The 14360-nt window shown below is 38.7% G+C and overlaps 1 protein-coding gene across 2 annotated transcripts in view; it reads left to right on the forward strand.

The window, feature by feature from the left end:
* Nucleotides 1-3192: 3192 nt before the first annotated feature.
* Nucleotides 3193-14360, forward strand: part of LOC131145007 (ABC transporter D family member 2, chloroplastic) — a 56642-nt gene continuing 45474 nt past the window's right edge. The window contains exons 1-5 of one of the 2 annotated variants that reach the window (XM_058094026.1): nucleotides 3193-3642; nucleotides 3744-3939; nucleotides 4092-4159; nucleotides 4583-4909; nucleotides 5016-5180. In XM_058094026.1, the coding sequence (XP_057950009.1) occupies nucleotides 3211-3642; nucleotides 3744-3939; nucleotides 4092-4159; nucleotides 4583-4909; nucleotides 5016-5180 (1188 nt within the window). In that variant the 5' untranslated portion in view covers nucleotides 3193-3210. The remainder of the gene's footprint in view (nucleotides 3643-3743; nucleotides 3940-4091; nucleotides 4160-4582; nucleotides 4910-5015; nucleotides 5181-14360) is intronic. The other variant, XM_058094027.1, reaches the window with a different exon arrangement.

The following is a 14360-nucleotide window of genomic DNA, read 5'->3' on the forward strand; positions in this document are numbered from 1 at the left end:
ATCCAGCACATGAGTATCCTCAGTACCCAGTATCAATATCGCGTTTGTAACTCATGGCTGCCCTGAGGATCTTTTTTTCACACCATGCTTTACCCCATGGTCAAGGTTGTGCGCCTCGGAGGCTGAATCTAACAGCTGTTGGCCGACCCGGTTAGATCAAAATATTATATCATATATTCTGCGTCTGTAGTACGACTAGTCAGCCTATAACTTTGATCCGAATTTAGGGGGCACAACAACTCTACTGAGCAACTCAGTAGACTGCCATACCACATGCTCTAAAAGTCCGTGTGGCTGCACTATCACCACTAGTAATAGTAACGTGCTTAATATCACAACCCATCATTAGGGTTTCCGTAACCATCCATCAGGGTTATCATTGCCACATACCTATCATCATTATGCGGTATTGACATTTCATTAATCACATTTCAATAATCCCATTGCAGCTTTCACAATTTGCAATGTTCACATTTCCCATTATTTACAACCTGTATTCTCAATTCAATCATCACATTTCAATTTCCATATTGTAGAATTCACGTTGCAATATTCTCATTTTCTCGTTCTCAACTCAGCATTTTTATTGTCATACTCTTATTTCAGTATACTCTTTTCAATATTCACATTTCAATATACACGTTTCAGAATTTCATATTTCAATTCTCACAATTCAATATTCATATTACAGAATTTTACATTACAATATTTCCCATTTCCATATTCATAATTCAGAACTCATAGTTCACTGTTCCCCTTTCATTGTTCTCATTTCAACATTCATTTCATTCTCATACTAGCATATAACTCATTTCACGTTTTTCAATACTTCTCAACATGATCAAATCAGTATTCATACTTTTTCGTTTTCATAGAAATCATTCTATTCACATATACACATCACATTTTATCATTTCCTAGCACACATACCAATACTTTCATATTTCATCATTTCTCAAAAAAGTACACAACATCATATAACACATTTCAGTATTTGTCATATGCGACACAGTTTTATTTGATACTCATAGCATACTAGTTTTCAGGGAAAATACCGTAACTTCAATTTTCACATAATTATTCAATCAATAATCACAAATTACTACTATAATTTATTCCCTTTACTTGATTTCCTGAATTACGCCTACAGGGATCTTGAAATCATACCCACAGTGCTCCCCAAACCCTGAATTAATTATTAATTTAACTTAATTTATTCATTTTATTATTTATTTATTTATATAATGATCACTACACCTAAATATTTTTGGGGTCATTATATATATATATATATATATATATATATATATATATGCGTGTATGCATTCATTTATGCATGTGTGTTTATTATGTGTTTAATGGTATTAATATATATGTGTGTGTATAAGTGTGTATATGTGTGTGTATGTATATGTATGTACTTCATATGTACATGTCAATATGCATGTGAGTGTGATTTAATGTGTGTTTTTAACTTTGCCACTTTTAAAAAGCCCCAAAAAATTGAAATAAATGTGAAAAATCCTAAAAATATGAATTTTGTCTATTGATTCTCAAAGTCTAATTGTGGCTTATATTGAGATATAGGGGGCGAATTTTACTATATAATGTCATGTTCCCCTTATCTCTAGGCATGACAAGGATTCTTCACCTTTGAAAATCATATGATTTGAGAAAAATTATGATCTCGACAAACATAATTAGATTAAACAAATCATATTTGTTTGTTTAAGATCTTTATTTTGAAAAAAATATTTTCAAAAAAATCTCAAAAATATGTGTTTTCTCAATGACTTTTGATTCTAAATGGCAAATGATGAAACTCTATCTTTTTGAAACTCATGCAATATCATCTCATCACATACTTCACTTTTCAAAACCTATAATTTTCACTTGCTATCTTCACAGACCAGTAATACAAATCCGGTGTACCTTTGTTTAAACTTAGATTTCTAAGTCAGTAATACATGTTCGACGTTTTCAAACCAACTATTTTCTTCACTCGCCATCATCATTATATTTTCATCAAAGAGTTATGAAGTCAGCTCCTTTTAGAGCAATACTCTAAACTTTTTGAAACTATGTTAAAGTTAAAACCATCTAACTGTAGCAAATAAATGATCCCATTGATTAATTAGGAGGTTGTTTGACATCTCTAAGTCAAAATTTATAAAAATGGAAAGCAAAAGTAAAAACTAGAAATTAAAACAAAAATCAAAAAAATTGAGAGCTAATAATGTGTTTGGTTAATATTTGCAAACTAAAATAAATTAAAACATAATTGAACAAATGCTCGTTGAATGAAATGAAAATTAAAAATATGACTAAAATACTGAAAATACAAAACAACACACATTGAAATACTGTAATGAAATATAAAGTATTTTAAATATTTTATTTAATTATTATATATCAAAATTCACGTTTTAGTGTTACAAGAATAATTTTATTGCACATGACACTTGAAAATAGTAAAAATATTTTTGAATAAAATTTATTATTTTTTCAAAATTCAAAGATTTTATAGATACTTTTATTTTAATTTTTTTTATTATATAGGAACTCCAGCCACCAACGAGCTCTTCGGACTCCCTGATGCGGCACCAAACTTACGAATCAGCGTCCTCCGCCTTCAGATCTCGTAGATTAGGATAAAGTTCGGAATGCGGATACGGTTGTCGTGCATCAGCGTTCGGCCAACCCGACCCCTGAGACACATCTCCATTACCATCCATGGTCATTGTTAGTTCACAGAGAATTCTCACCATCCACGATCCCCGCTGATTCATAGAGCGAACTCTCACCATCCACAGTTCCCGTTGGCTCACAGTCAATTCTCACTATCCACAAGTACTATTGGCTTTATGAGTGTATCTACCTGAAATTGAACTCCCGATACTCCTTTTTACGTGCTGATGCCTTTCCACCGCGCTATGCTGGTGGGGGCGTTTTAAATTATAGAGGAGTTAAATTAGAATTTGAATTAAAAATTGTGTGCAAAATAAATAAATTCATTTGCAAAATTTAATTATGAAGACAAAGCAAGCTACGCTCTAGTAATTGATCATGACTGGAGCTTGCAAATTAGGATTATGGCGTGGCGCTCTGGGTGCGCTACAATCTAAATGGACGATTCTCTTCTCGCAGATAATTCTTTGATAATGTACATAATATATTTTTTTCCCTCCAGAAAATCTATTGGCACTTCGCATGGTCAAAAAGCCAAAAGAGAGGGAGGTGCTCTTCAACGTGCACGGTGACTGCGCCGAGCCCGGAACGGAGCATCAAATAAAGTATATTTTCAAAGAGAGCAGGAAAATGATTGAAGCGCGAGTACAAACTCATTGTCTCTTCTTCTATGGTGACCCCAGTTGTCGCCGCTGCATGCTCCTTCCCAACGCATCCACCAAAACTCTACTCGTCTCCCGCGAGCTCCCGCCCCCGACCATGGCCGGCGAGGTTCGGAGGGGAAGGAGGAAGAATTGGGCTCTGAGGCGGCAAACATCAACGTCTACGTTGCTGCCCTCCTCCTCCGCATCATCTTCTTTTTCTCGTGGCGAGGATAATGTCAGATCTTATGTTTCTGCTGCCGCCAAATCGGCTTCGTTCACATCCCCATCGTCGTCTCCACCGCAGGGCAATGTATCATTCATCCTCTGCTTTGTTTGTGCTGGTGTTGTTCGTTAATTTTTCGGTATTTTTATACGCGTCGAGTTCATCTTCTTTCAATTTTACTTCGGCAGGATGGGAAAAGAAAGGGCCCTGATCTTGTGATACTCTTGAGAAGATTGTGGAAGGTGGCTGCTCCGTATTGGTTCTCGGATGATAAAGTCCAAGCTCGATTGCAGTTGGCTTCTGTCTTTGCTTTGACCCTGGCAACCACTGGGATCAGTGTTGGATTCAATTTCCTTGGCCGTGACTTCTATAATTCTCTTGCCAGTGAGGATTCCCGCTCGCTTGTGCCATTTGTACTTTTTTTTTTCTTTGGTTAAACGTTGTTGTCGCCATTGTTCTTATGCACAAATGATAACAATCGGGAGGTCAATTTTATTTTTTTTGCTAATTTATTGAACTTGTTTCAATTATGCAAGACAAAGACCAAGCACAATTTATGAAGCAACTCTTGTACTACCTCTGTGCCTTTGCTGGAGGAATCCCGGTGAGCACATTGCCGCACCTTCTTAGGTAACAAAGGTTTTTATTGTTATTTTAATTATAGTTTTACTTTGTTATCAAGTGCTACTTAGTGTTTTTACTATTGGAATCATCTCAGTTCGGATCATGCGGTGTGCTTGTTTGTTTTTGTTCTTGTTCTAGTTTTAAATGCCTATTGTTGCCCTATTTTCTGTGCCATGTTAAATTTTTTGCCCAGAATTCTTCCTGTTGTTGGGCTCATTCAACAAGTGGGCCTTATCTTAGCTAATGATTGTAGGGGACTAAATAAACAGTATTCATGAAATAAAAAGCTAGTTTTATCTGATGGGCCCATTGACTGAACACACAAGTCTTGGTATTGTGTTCAAGCTTTGGTACTGTTTTTCCCATTTTTATTCATGTGTCTGTTTAATTGTCTGTGTTGCAGGTTTTTGTGTTGAGAGATTATGCCAGACAAACTCTTTCTTTGAGATGGAGGTCTTGGATGACACGCTATTACATGGAACGCTATCTATCGAACCGAACTTTTTACAAAATTCAATCCCTCTCAGTAATTGATAATCCAGATCAGCGGATTGTTGATGATCTAAATTCCTTCACAGGAACATCACTTTTATTCTCTTTGACGCTCTTTACTGCTGTGGTAGACTTGATATCATTTAGCAATATCTTGTATGGTATCTATCCACCACTGTTTGTTGTACTTATTTTGTATTCAATTGGTGGAACAGCTATTAGTTTCTACATTGGAAAGGTAATGGTAATCTCTTTTACAGTCAGCGTCTCCATTCAGTTGATTTCATTGCAATATATGGTGCTTATCACTTCAATTGATGAAAGGCATTTCTCAACTGTATCAGGAACTGGTGACTTTAAATTTCTTGCAAGAGAAAAAAGAAGCAGATTTTCGTTATGGACTCGTACGGGTTCGAGAAAATGCAGAATCTATTGCTTTCTATGGTGGTGAGGAAAATGAAATGCAACTTCTGCTGCAGCTCTTCAGAAGCGCTTTTGAAAATTTAACCGTATGGATTTCCCTATAATTCGTTGTTTCTATTCCCAGACTTGTGCTTTCAGTTACATGCAGCAAGTGCTTAATTGGAAAGTTTCTTCTTCTCTCACTCATTGTTTCTGTCAAATTTTCCTTTCATTGTAAAATCTAAATGTGCAAATCTAGTCATGCTGGATTTATATGTGTTCCCACTGCAACTATGCATCACCAAAAGTCTTTGACACAATTGCACACTATACTCAATCTAGTCTGGCAAAACCATAAACTTGACTCCCAATTTTGAAGAACTATCTTCAATTCAGCTTAGATCTTGAGTGCTTTGCTGAAATGAAATTCACCTTGAAAATTTACAAAATGCAGCAATATAATCTGGTTTTTAGTGCTGGCAGTGAGAATTTCTCACTTCTCGTAGAAAGTTATCACGCTTGCAAAATATCAAGCTGGAACCAAAGTATCATGCTGCAAATCAAAATCTCAGGGGAAAACACCGAATTCTTGTGGCTGGAACCAATTTCTTGTGATTCTAGCAGCAGGAGAACACTATGGAAGTTTCTCACTTGTAGGTCGCCAGCGTGTGGGGTGCGTGTCCCACTGGCATTTCTGCTCCGGTGATGTTTTTTTGGGAGGTGGTAGATTGAAGGGTGGTGAGTTGAATGGTAGGGGTGGTGTGTCAAACAACTCCGGCAAGGGTGGATTTTGAAGGGGTCGGCGGCTGGAAAATTTCAGGTGGCGCATGGAGTTTCATGGCTGGTCGGATGGCGACAAAATTTCAGGGCCTAGGGTTTCGGGTGGTGTTTTTTTGGGGGGTGTGGGTGATGTTGTAAACTCTAAGCTGGAAATTGGGGTTTCGAAAACTAGGGACATGATTGGAATTTTAGATATTGTTCAGAACTACTTTATGGTATTTTTTTTGGGTTGAAACTTCAGAACAGAGATGATAAGATTAGAGATTGAAAGAGAGAGAGAGTGACTAATGGAGAGGATGAAAGATGAAATAACGCAGAATTTCAGAATGTAGAGTATCAAAGAGGGGAGAAGACAAGAAGAAGAAAGAAGAAGGGAGAAGGAGAGAGATGAGGATAAAACTGCTGTAGGCAGAGCAGTGGGTTATGACAGAGCAGAAAGTAGAGTGAAGGGGCTGCTGGACAGCAGAGAGAACAAAAAAAGAATGGAGAAGGTAGAACAGAACAGAACAAACGGGGGAACAAGAGAATAAGAAGGAAGAAGAAGATAGGAGGAGGAAGTAGAAGAAAGAGAAGAAGAGGTGAGGGGAAAATAGGGGATTGAAGTGGAAGAACAGAGATCGATATTGGGTTCTGATACCAAATGATGCAGGTGCAGCATCAACTATGTGCAGGCATGGGAGAGATTAGATGAAATTGAAGAGAAGAAGGAAGGGGAAGGGAGGAGATACAAGGGGGAAACTCACGTTCAGTTCAAATCAAATTCCACAACTGCTGCCTAAAACATGGCTTTCACACGCTATTTATAAGAAAGCCTCTTTGCACGAAATTACCCATATACACCTAAAACTACATTATATTACAAACATACCCCTAGAATACACAAAAATTACAAACAAGCCCCAAAATATACGTAATACTATACTAATTAGACTAAACATATGGTAAACTACTAAGTAAACCCAACAATTGCTTAACCCAATTCTTCTTAATTATTCTCCAACATAGATATTCCCAAGGTTTTCTTCTTGTCCTACATCATTGCTGTACTTGAAGTACATGCCTTAGAAGGAGTTCAGAGGGGAGGTTCACACAATGGCTAGTTGTTGGCAATCCTACTGAGAGGACAGGGAAGGAGTGAGGAACAAAATGGAGAAGGAGGTAAAGAACTCTATTTAACCAATATCTTTGTTAATCATGTTTTCTTAGCATTATTATCTGATCAAGGGTGTAAATCAAGGCCAAAGGCTAATGTTGAATTAGAGGATGCTTCGTCTCTTGACTAAGAAGATGATTTGAGCAGCATGTATGACTCCTAGGAAGGGCTGTTGGTTGACTAGATTATGATTTTGAAGAGGACACTTTGTTGCATATACCAAGGTGTGGGTTTCTATATTGATTCGAATGACTGTGTGCTTGTGGAAGATGCCTTTTTGTAGGAGCAGCAGGAAGCTGAGGAAAGTTGTCCTAATATGATCTTTGAGGATGCGCAAGTTGGTGAGTCTAATGACTATTTTAGGTACACTAATAACTAGGGTAAAAGAACTTATTGCTAAGGGGTCTTTGGACATTTCCTCAGTTTTTTAGCATAATTTAATTCCAGTTGACACCCTATGTGATTCTTTTTTGGAGTGGAGGGAGTTTGATGATGCAATTGGTGTTCCTTTGGAGGCTTTGTGAACCTCTATGTCTAAAGAAGGTATCCTTCCCATTCCTATTCAATCTATTCCTACATTTGATGTTTTATTCCAAAGGGAGGATTTCAATGAAGGAGATGCTATTGTGTTTAGTCTTGGGGGGGGGGGGGGGAGTGAGAGAGGCTATAGTGACCTGCAAAAACTCCTTGAGGACCTAGGTTTAAAATTACTTAGTCTTGCAAGGCAAGAGGTGAGATGGGGATTAGAACTTATTAGAGGAAAAAGAAGAAGGTTTAGAAGAACTAAAAAATTTAGTCTCATCTATTAATTATAGGGGCGGTAGGGGTGTAGGGAAGGGAGATAAAAAAATTTAGATTATGAAGATTATTAGTTGGAATGTGTGGGGAATAGGGGACTTTAGGAAGAGGGGTTGATTAGGGAAGCACTGATTGGATATTCTCCCGATATTGTGCTTATTCAAAAAACTAAGCTTGAGTGTTGATTTATTTATTTATTCGGGTGGGGGGGGGGGGGGTTTGATGTGTAGGATTATTTGGGAGGGTTGATGTAAGGTGAAAGAAGAAACGATTGAAAAATATTTTTCTTCATTATATTGTTCTTATGTACAATCTAATATATAATACGATTACCTATTCTAAACAAGGAAACAATTTCCTACTGAATAATATCAAATCCCCCATAATTACTCACTTTCCTAATTTGTATTTTATTTACAAAGATATTCGGGATTGATATTTTAACACTCCCCCTCAAGTTGGATCATAAATATTAATCATCTCCAACTTGCTAATAAGATCATCAAAGCTCTGTTGTCCCAACCCTTTAGTGAGGATATCTGCAGTTTGTTCCTTGGTTGGTACATAAGTCATACATATAATTCCTTCTTCAATTTTTTCTTTGATGAAGTGTCTGTCTACCTCCACATGTTTAGCCCTATCATGTTAAACTGGATTAAGAGAGATGCTAATAGCTGCCTTATTGTCACTGTAGAGTTTGATAGGAAGGTTCACCGATACCCGTAATACCTCCAATAGTTTTCGTAACCACAATCCTTCACAAATCCCTTGAGCGACTGCCCTGAATTCAGATTCAGCACTACTACGAGCCACCACATTCTATTTTTTGCTTCTCCAAGTTACGAGATTTCTCCAGACGAATGTACAATATCCTGTGGTGGACCTTCTATCTTCCACTGATCCTGCCCAATCTGCATTTGTAAAGATCTCTACTTCCTTGCTTTCACATTTCTTAAAGAAGAGTCCTCTTCCCGAGGATCCGTTGAGATATCTAAGGATCTTGTATACAGCATCTAAGTGAACTTCCTTTGGTGAATGCATGTGTGTTACTACACTGACTGCAAATGCAATATCTGGTCTAGTATGTGATAGGTAGATCAGCTTGCCAACCAATCTTTGATACCTTTCCTTTTCTACTAGTTTTCCACAATCTTCAACCCTCTTTATTGTTTCTATTGGGGTTTCGCTGGGTTTGCACCCTAGCATGCCAGTTTCAACTAAGAGGTCGGTAACATACTTTCGCTGAGAAACACTAGTTCCCCTTTTCGTTCTTACCACTTCCATGCCCAAAAAATACCACATCTGTCCCAAGTCTTTAACTTCAAATTCAGTAGCCAGAACCTTCTTCAATCTCTCCATTTCTACAGTATCATCACCAGTAAGGATTATATCATCAACACACACTATTAGAATTGTTCTCTTACCTCCTTCAAACTGTTGGAAGAATAGTGTTTGGTCTGATTGCCCTTGTCGATACCCTTGATTCTTTAGTGCCTTTGCGAATCTGTCGAATCACGCTCTAGGAGATTGTTTGAGGCCATATAACGATTTCTTTAGTTTGCACACTCTGTTTTCTTCACATGTTCTACTGAATCCTGGTGGTATAGTCATGTAAACTTCCTCTTCTAATTCTCCATTTAAGAAAGCATTTTTAATATGAAGTTGTTGTAGTGGCCAATCTAAATTGGCTGCCAGGGACAAGAGAACCCGAACTGTATTTAAGTTTGCCACTGGTGCAAATGTCTCAGTATAGTCAATGTCGTAGGTCTGTGTAAAGCCTTTTGCAACAAGTCTGGCTTTATATCTTTCAACTGTTCCATCAGATTTACATTTCACTGTGAAGACCCATTTACAACCCACTGGCTTCTTCCCTTTTGGTAGATCTGTCAACTTCCAAGTTCCATTTTTTTCTAGGGCTTGCATTTCTTCCATGATTGCCTCTCTCCATTCTGGTATTTCTAGAGCTTCTTGAATGTTTTTTGACATTTTCATCCTGTCAAGATTAGAGACAAATGCACGATATCCTGTAGACAAGCTTTTATAAGACATGTATTTCGACCAAGGGTATTGAGTACATGACCTGGTTTGTTTTCTGATTGCAATAGGTAAATTGATATCATCAGGTGCAGAATTATCAGAGGAAGACTCAATTACCAGATCAGGATAAGGCAAGGGCTCATGATTATTCGGAGCCATCACCGGTTCCAACGCTCTTGGTGCCTTGAGTATGAGATTCTCCCTCTCCTTTGTTTTCGGCTTTCTTGAGTAAACCAGTATGTCTGCGTTGTTTTGCTCTCCTGCATCTCCCCCTGAGGGTAAGTGTTCAGTTGTGTTTGGCAAGTCGGGAAGTAATGTAATTGAAGACTTAATAGATGGGTCAGGGAATGGAGTAACTGGAGTAACCGCAGATTCAGTAGTAAAAGGATCAAAGAACCGATCTTCACTCCATTTTTCCCCCTGAAGAGAGGGCTTTGGGAAATAAGGAGCGGTTTCAAAGAAAGTGACATCAAGACTAACGAACAGTCATTTTGAGACCGGATCATAGCATTTGTAGCCTTTTTGGGTAGGTGAATAACCAACGAAGACACATTTAATGGCACGAGGATCCAATTTATCGTGATGGTGTGCATGGACAAGAACAAAAGCAGTACAACCAAAAATTTTCAGTGGGAGACAGGAAGGGAGTCGAGAGGTAAGAAAGTGTTCCTGAAATTTCTGAAGAGGGGTGACAAATGAGAGTGCTCGACTTGGCATTCGATTAATGAGATGTGTGGCTGTTAAGATGGCATCACCCCAAAAATAATGTTTCATGTGGGTAGTAAACATTAATGCCTGGGCTACTTCAAGTATATGTCTATTTTTTTGTTCAACAACCCCATTTTGTTGAGGGGTATCCATACAAGAACTTTGATGAACAATCCCATTATCTTGAAGATAAGTTCCTAGGATGGTATTAAAATATTCCGTAACATTATCAGTACATAGGATCTGAATATGAGTCTGGAACTGTGTATGAATCATGGTATGAAAATTGATGAAAATGGAGCGGACTTCAGTTTTGTCTTTCAGTAAGTAGACCCAACAAAGACGAGTATGGTCATCGATAAAGGTCACAAACCATTTTGTATTGGTGCGATTTAGGGAACGTGAGGGACCCCATACATCATTGTGAAACATAGCAAATGGGCGAGATGGTTTGTATATGGATGATGGAAAAGAAGTACGACGATGTTTAGCAAGCTCACATACTTCACATTGAAACTCAGAAGCCATTTTATTTGAACAAAGAGAAGGAAACAAACGTTTTAAATATTGAAAATTGGGATGACCCATCTGTGAATGCCATAACAAAAGTTCACTATTTCTAGAAGTAGATGCAAAATCACAAATTGCAGTATTACATAGTTCACTCAAACTTGCCTCCTCAAAGTAGTAGAGTCCCTCATACGCTTTAGCAGTGCCAATCGTCTTCCCCGATGATAGGTCCTGAAAAACATAATGAGAGGAAACAAATTTAGCGGAACAATTCGAGTCTTTTGTTAACTGATTGATAGATAATAGATTGCACGATAATTTGGGGACATGTAAGACCGATTGTAAAGTTAAGGAATCAGATATGCGAATACTTCCTTTTCCAGCAACTGGTGAGAGAGAACCATTTGCAATTTTTACCCTCAAATTCCCAGCATAGGGCAAGTGGGACGAAAAATATTGAGAAGACCTAGTCATATGATCGGATGCACCCGAATCAATTATCCAAGGACATTTGTAACAAGATGTGGTTTTTAAAGCTGACAGATGATTACCTCGGTGAGCCAGGGAACCAGAGGAAGACTGACCCGATGTTTGCATTGATGAAATCATCTTATATAACTGATCCAACTGTTCAGGATGAATGCACTGTTGGATGGGGTATTGTTGTTCTCTCCTTGTGATCTTTCAGTTGATCCGTCAGTGTTGGCCCGGTATCCACGATTTTTTTGGTATTGTCTCGGTTTCCAATCTGCCGGTTTTCCATAAATCTCCCAGCAGGTATTTTTTGAATGACCTGTTTTTCGGCAATGTTTGCACCATATTTTTCCTCTTTGCGGTCGTTGACTAGGTCCCCCTGGGCCTTTTAATACAAGAGCTGAGGCATCCGGCCCAACGTGTAGCCCATCTAATTTTTGGGCGGATACAGGTACAGCCGGGTCCAGCCTAGCGGATTCATTTTGAGGCCGTAGCATCACCCGCCTCCTGTTCTTTTCCCTCCTGACCTCTGCGAAGACTTCTCGGGTTGAAGGGAGAGGTCACCGGCCAAGGATCCGTCCCCTCACGTCGTCGAGCTCTCGATTCAGGCCGGCAAGAAACTTGACGACCCTCTCGTTTTTTAGCCTCCTTCGGTATTGCGTGTTGTTGCCGGAGCACTCCCACTCCTCATCGATGCTCAGATCGAGCTCTTGCCAGAGATGACTCATCTCTATGAAATACTCGGTAACACCTCTCTCACCTTACCTCATCTACCATAATCGGGTCTTCATGTCGAAGATTAGTGAGTAGCTTTCGACATCGTTCCCAGACTTCCTTCTCCGTCGGCAAGAACAAGTAAATTTTTCCGATTGATGGTTGCATTGAGTTGACGAGCCAAGCTGTGACCATGGAGTTTTCAGACCTCCATCTTTGCAAGGCTACAACGTCGGAAGGGTTTGGTTTCCTCTGCTCACCGGTAAGATAACCAAGCTTCCCTTTTCCCTCAATCACCAGTTTCATGGATTGAGCCCATTCACAAAAATTTTTTCCGTTTAGTTTTTCCAATGAGAGTGGAACGACTGTGTTATCCAGTCCATTCGTACCCCCACCGGACGTAACCTCTGAGTCACCGGTGATGTTTGCAGAGGAGGTAGAGCCTCTGCTGTTAGCCATCGTTTAGCTGGGTTTAAGAAACCCTAGCTCTGATACCATGAAAGAAGAAAAGATTGAAAAATATTTTTCTTCATTATATTGTTCTTATGTACAATCCAATATATAATACGATTACCTATTCTAAACAAGGAAACAATTTCCTACTGAATAATATCAAATCCCCCATAATTACCCACTTTCCTAATTTGTATTTTATTTACAAAGATATTCGGGATTGATATTTTAACATAAGGACTAGGAATTTCTCGCCTCTTGGGGTTTAGTTGGGGCATTCTTATTTTGCGAGACACACTCCATTTCCAGAGAGGTAGGGATGAATGTTGGGTGTCGGCTATGTGCTAACCTTCTTGATTTACTTCCAGGAGCTCCTTTTGGGATGAGTTATACACTTCTTGGGTTTTGTTCCCCTAGATGGACTATAGGTGGTGATTTCAATGTTGTTAGTTTCCCAAGGGAAAAAAGTGTAGGTGGCAGGGCTACCCTGAGCATGCAACATTTTGATAGGTTTATTAGGGAGTGTAGACTGAGAAATCTCCTTTTAAGTAATGTTCATTTTTATTGATTTGTTGGTGGTGCTAGGGCTATTGCTAGTTTGCTTGAAGGTTTTTGTTTTGCAATGAGTGGGAGGATGAGTTTTTGTATCTTCTCCAAATTGTTAACACTTCCCTATTTTGTTGGAGTCTAGCTAGGTTTCTTTGGATCCTACTCCGTTTTGTTTTGAAAATATGCGGTTGGATCATGATTCTTTTTGGTCTTTGGTTAGAAATTCTTGGAGTGAGGATTTGGAGAGGGGGTGGGAAGGTTTCAGTTTATTATGGGGAAGCATAGGTCTCTTTCAAAGACCTTGAAAAAGTCAAATAAGGAGGATTAGGAATGCTAGTATTTTGGATGAGTTGGATTACGTAGATGGAGGGCAAGGAGGTTAATAGGATTTTGTTGAAGAATGAGTTGGAAGATTTGATCTTTAAGGAAGTGAGAAGTTGGAGACAGAAGACAAAATTTAAATGGGTTAAAGATGGTGATTGTAATTCTAAATTTTTTCATAAGTTAGCTAATGGGAAGGGGAGGAAGAATTTGATTACGGGATGGATTTGGGTAGAGGTGAGGTCATTTCGGATACTTGTTTAATTTCTAATGAGATCACTAACTTTTACTTACCTTTTTATTGAGGAGGATCTTGACCCATGATCGAGGGGTTAGAGTGGATAGACTGTTTGAGAAGGGGCAAGTGTGGGGAAATGTGTTTGGGATAGATAAGGATGAGGCTTGGGGTTTGGACGGGTTTGGTATGGCTTTCTTTCAAGAATGTGGGGAATTGATGAAGGGGGATTTGCTAAAGGTGTTCAATGAATTATGTTGGGATGCGATTTTGAGTAAGAGCATTAACTCCACCCTTTATAACTTTGGTGCCTCCGAAGAGTAGGTCTTTTAAGATTGCAGATTAAAGACCTATTAGTCTAGTATCTATTGTGTATAATATTATTGCTGAAGTGTTGGTGAAGAGGCTGAGTGTGGTGCTTGATGAGACTATTTCCAAGGCTCAAGCCTCAAAGTGTGTTTGTGTGGTGTGGCCGTGTGGGCAAATTGTGGATCCTATTTTAATGGCCAATGAGATAGTGGAGGATACTCGGAGGAGAAAGGAAAAGGGGATTGT

This window comes from Malania oleifera, chromosome 12 (genome assembly GCF_029873635.1).
Source record: "Malania oleifera isolate guangnan ecotype guangnan chromosome 12, ASM2987363v1, whole genome shotgun sequence".
NCBI classification, from domain to species: domain Eukaryota; kingdom Viridiplantae; phylum Streptophyta; class Magnoliopsida; order Santalales; family Ximeniaceae; genus Malania; species Malania oleifera.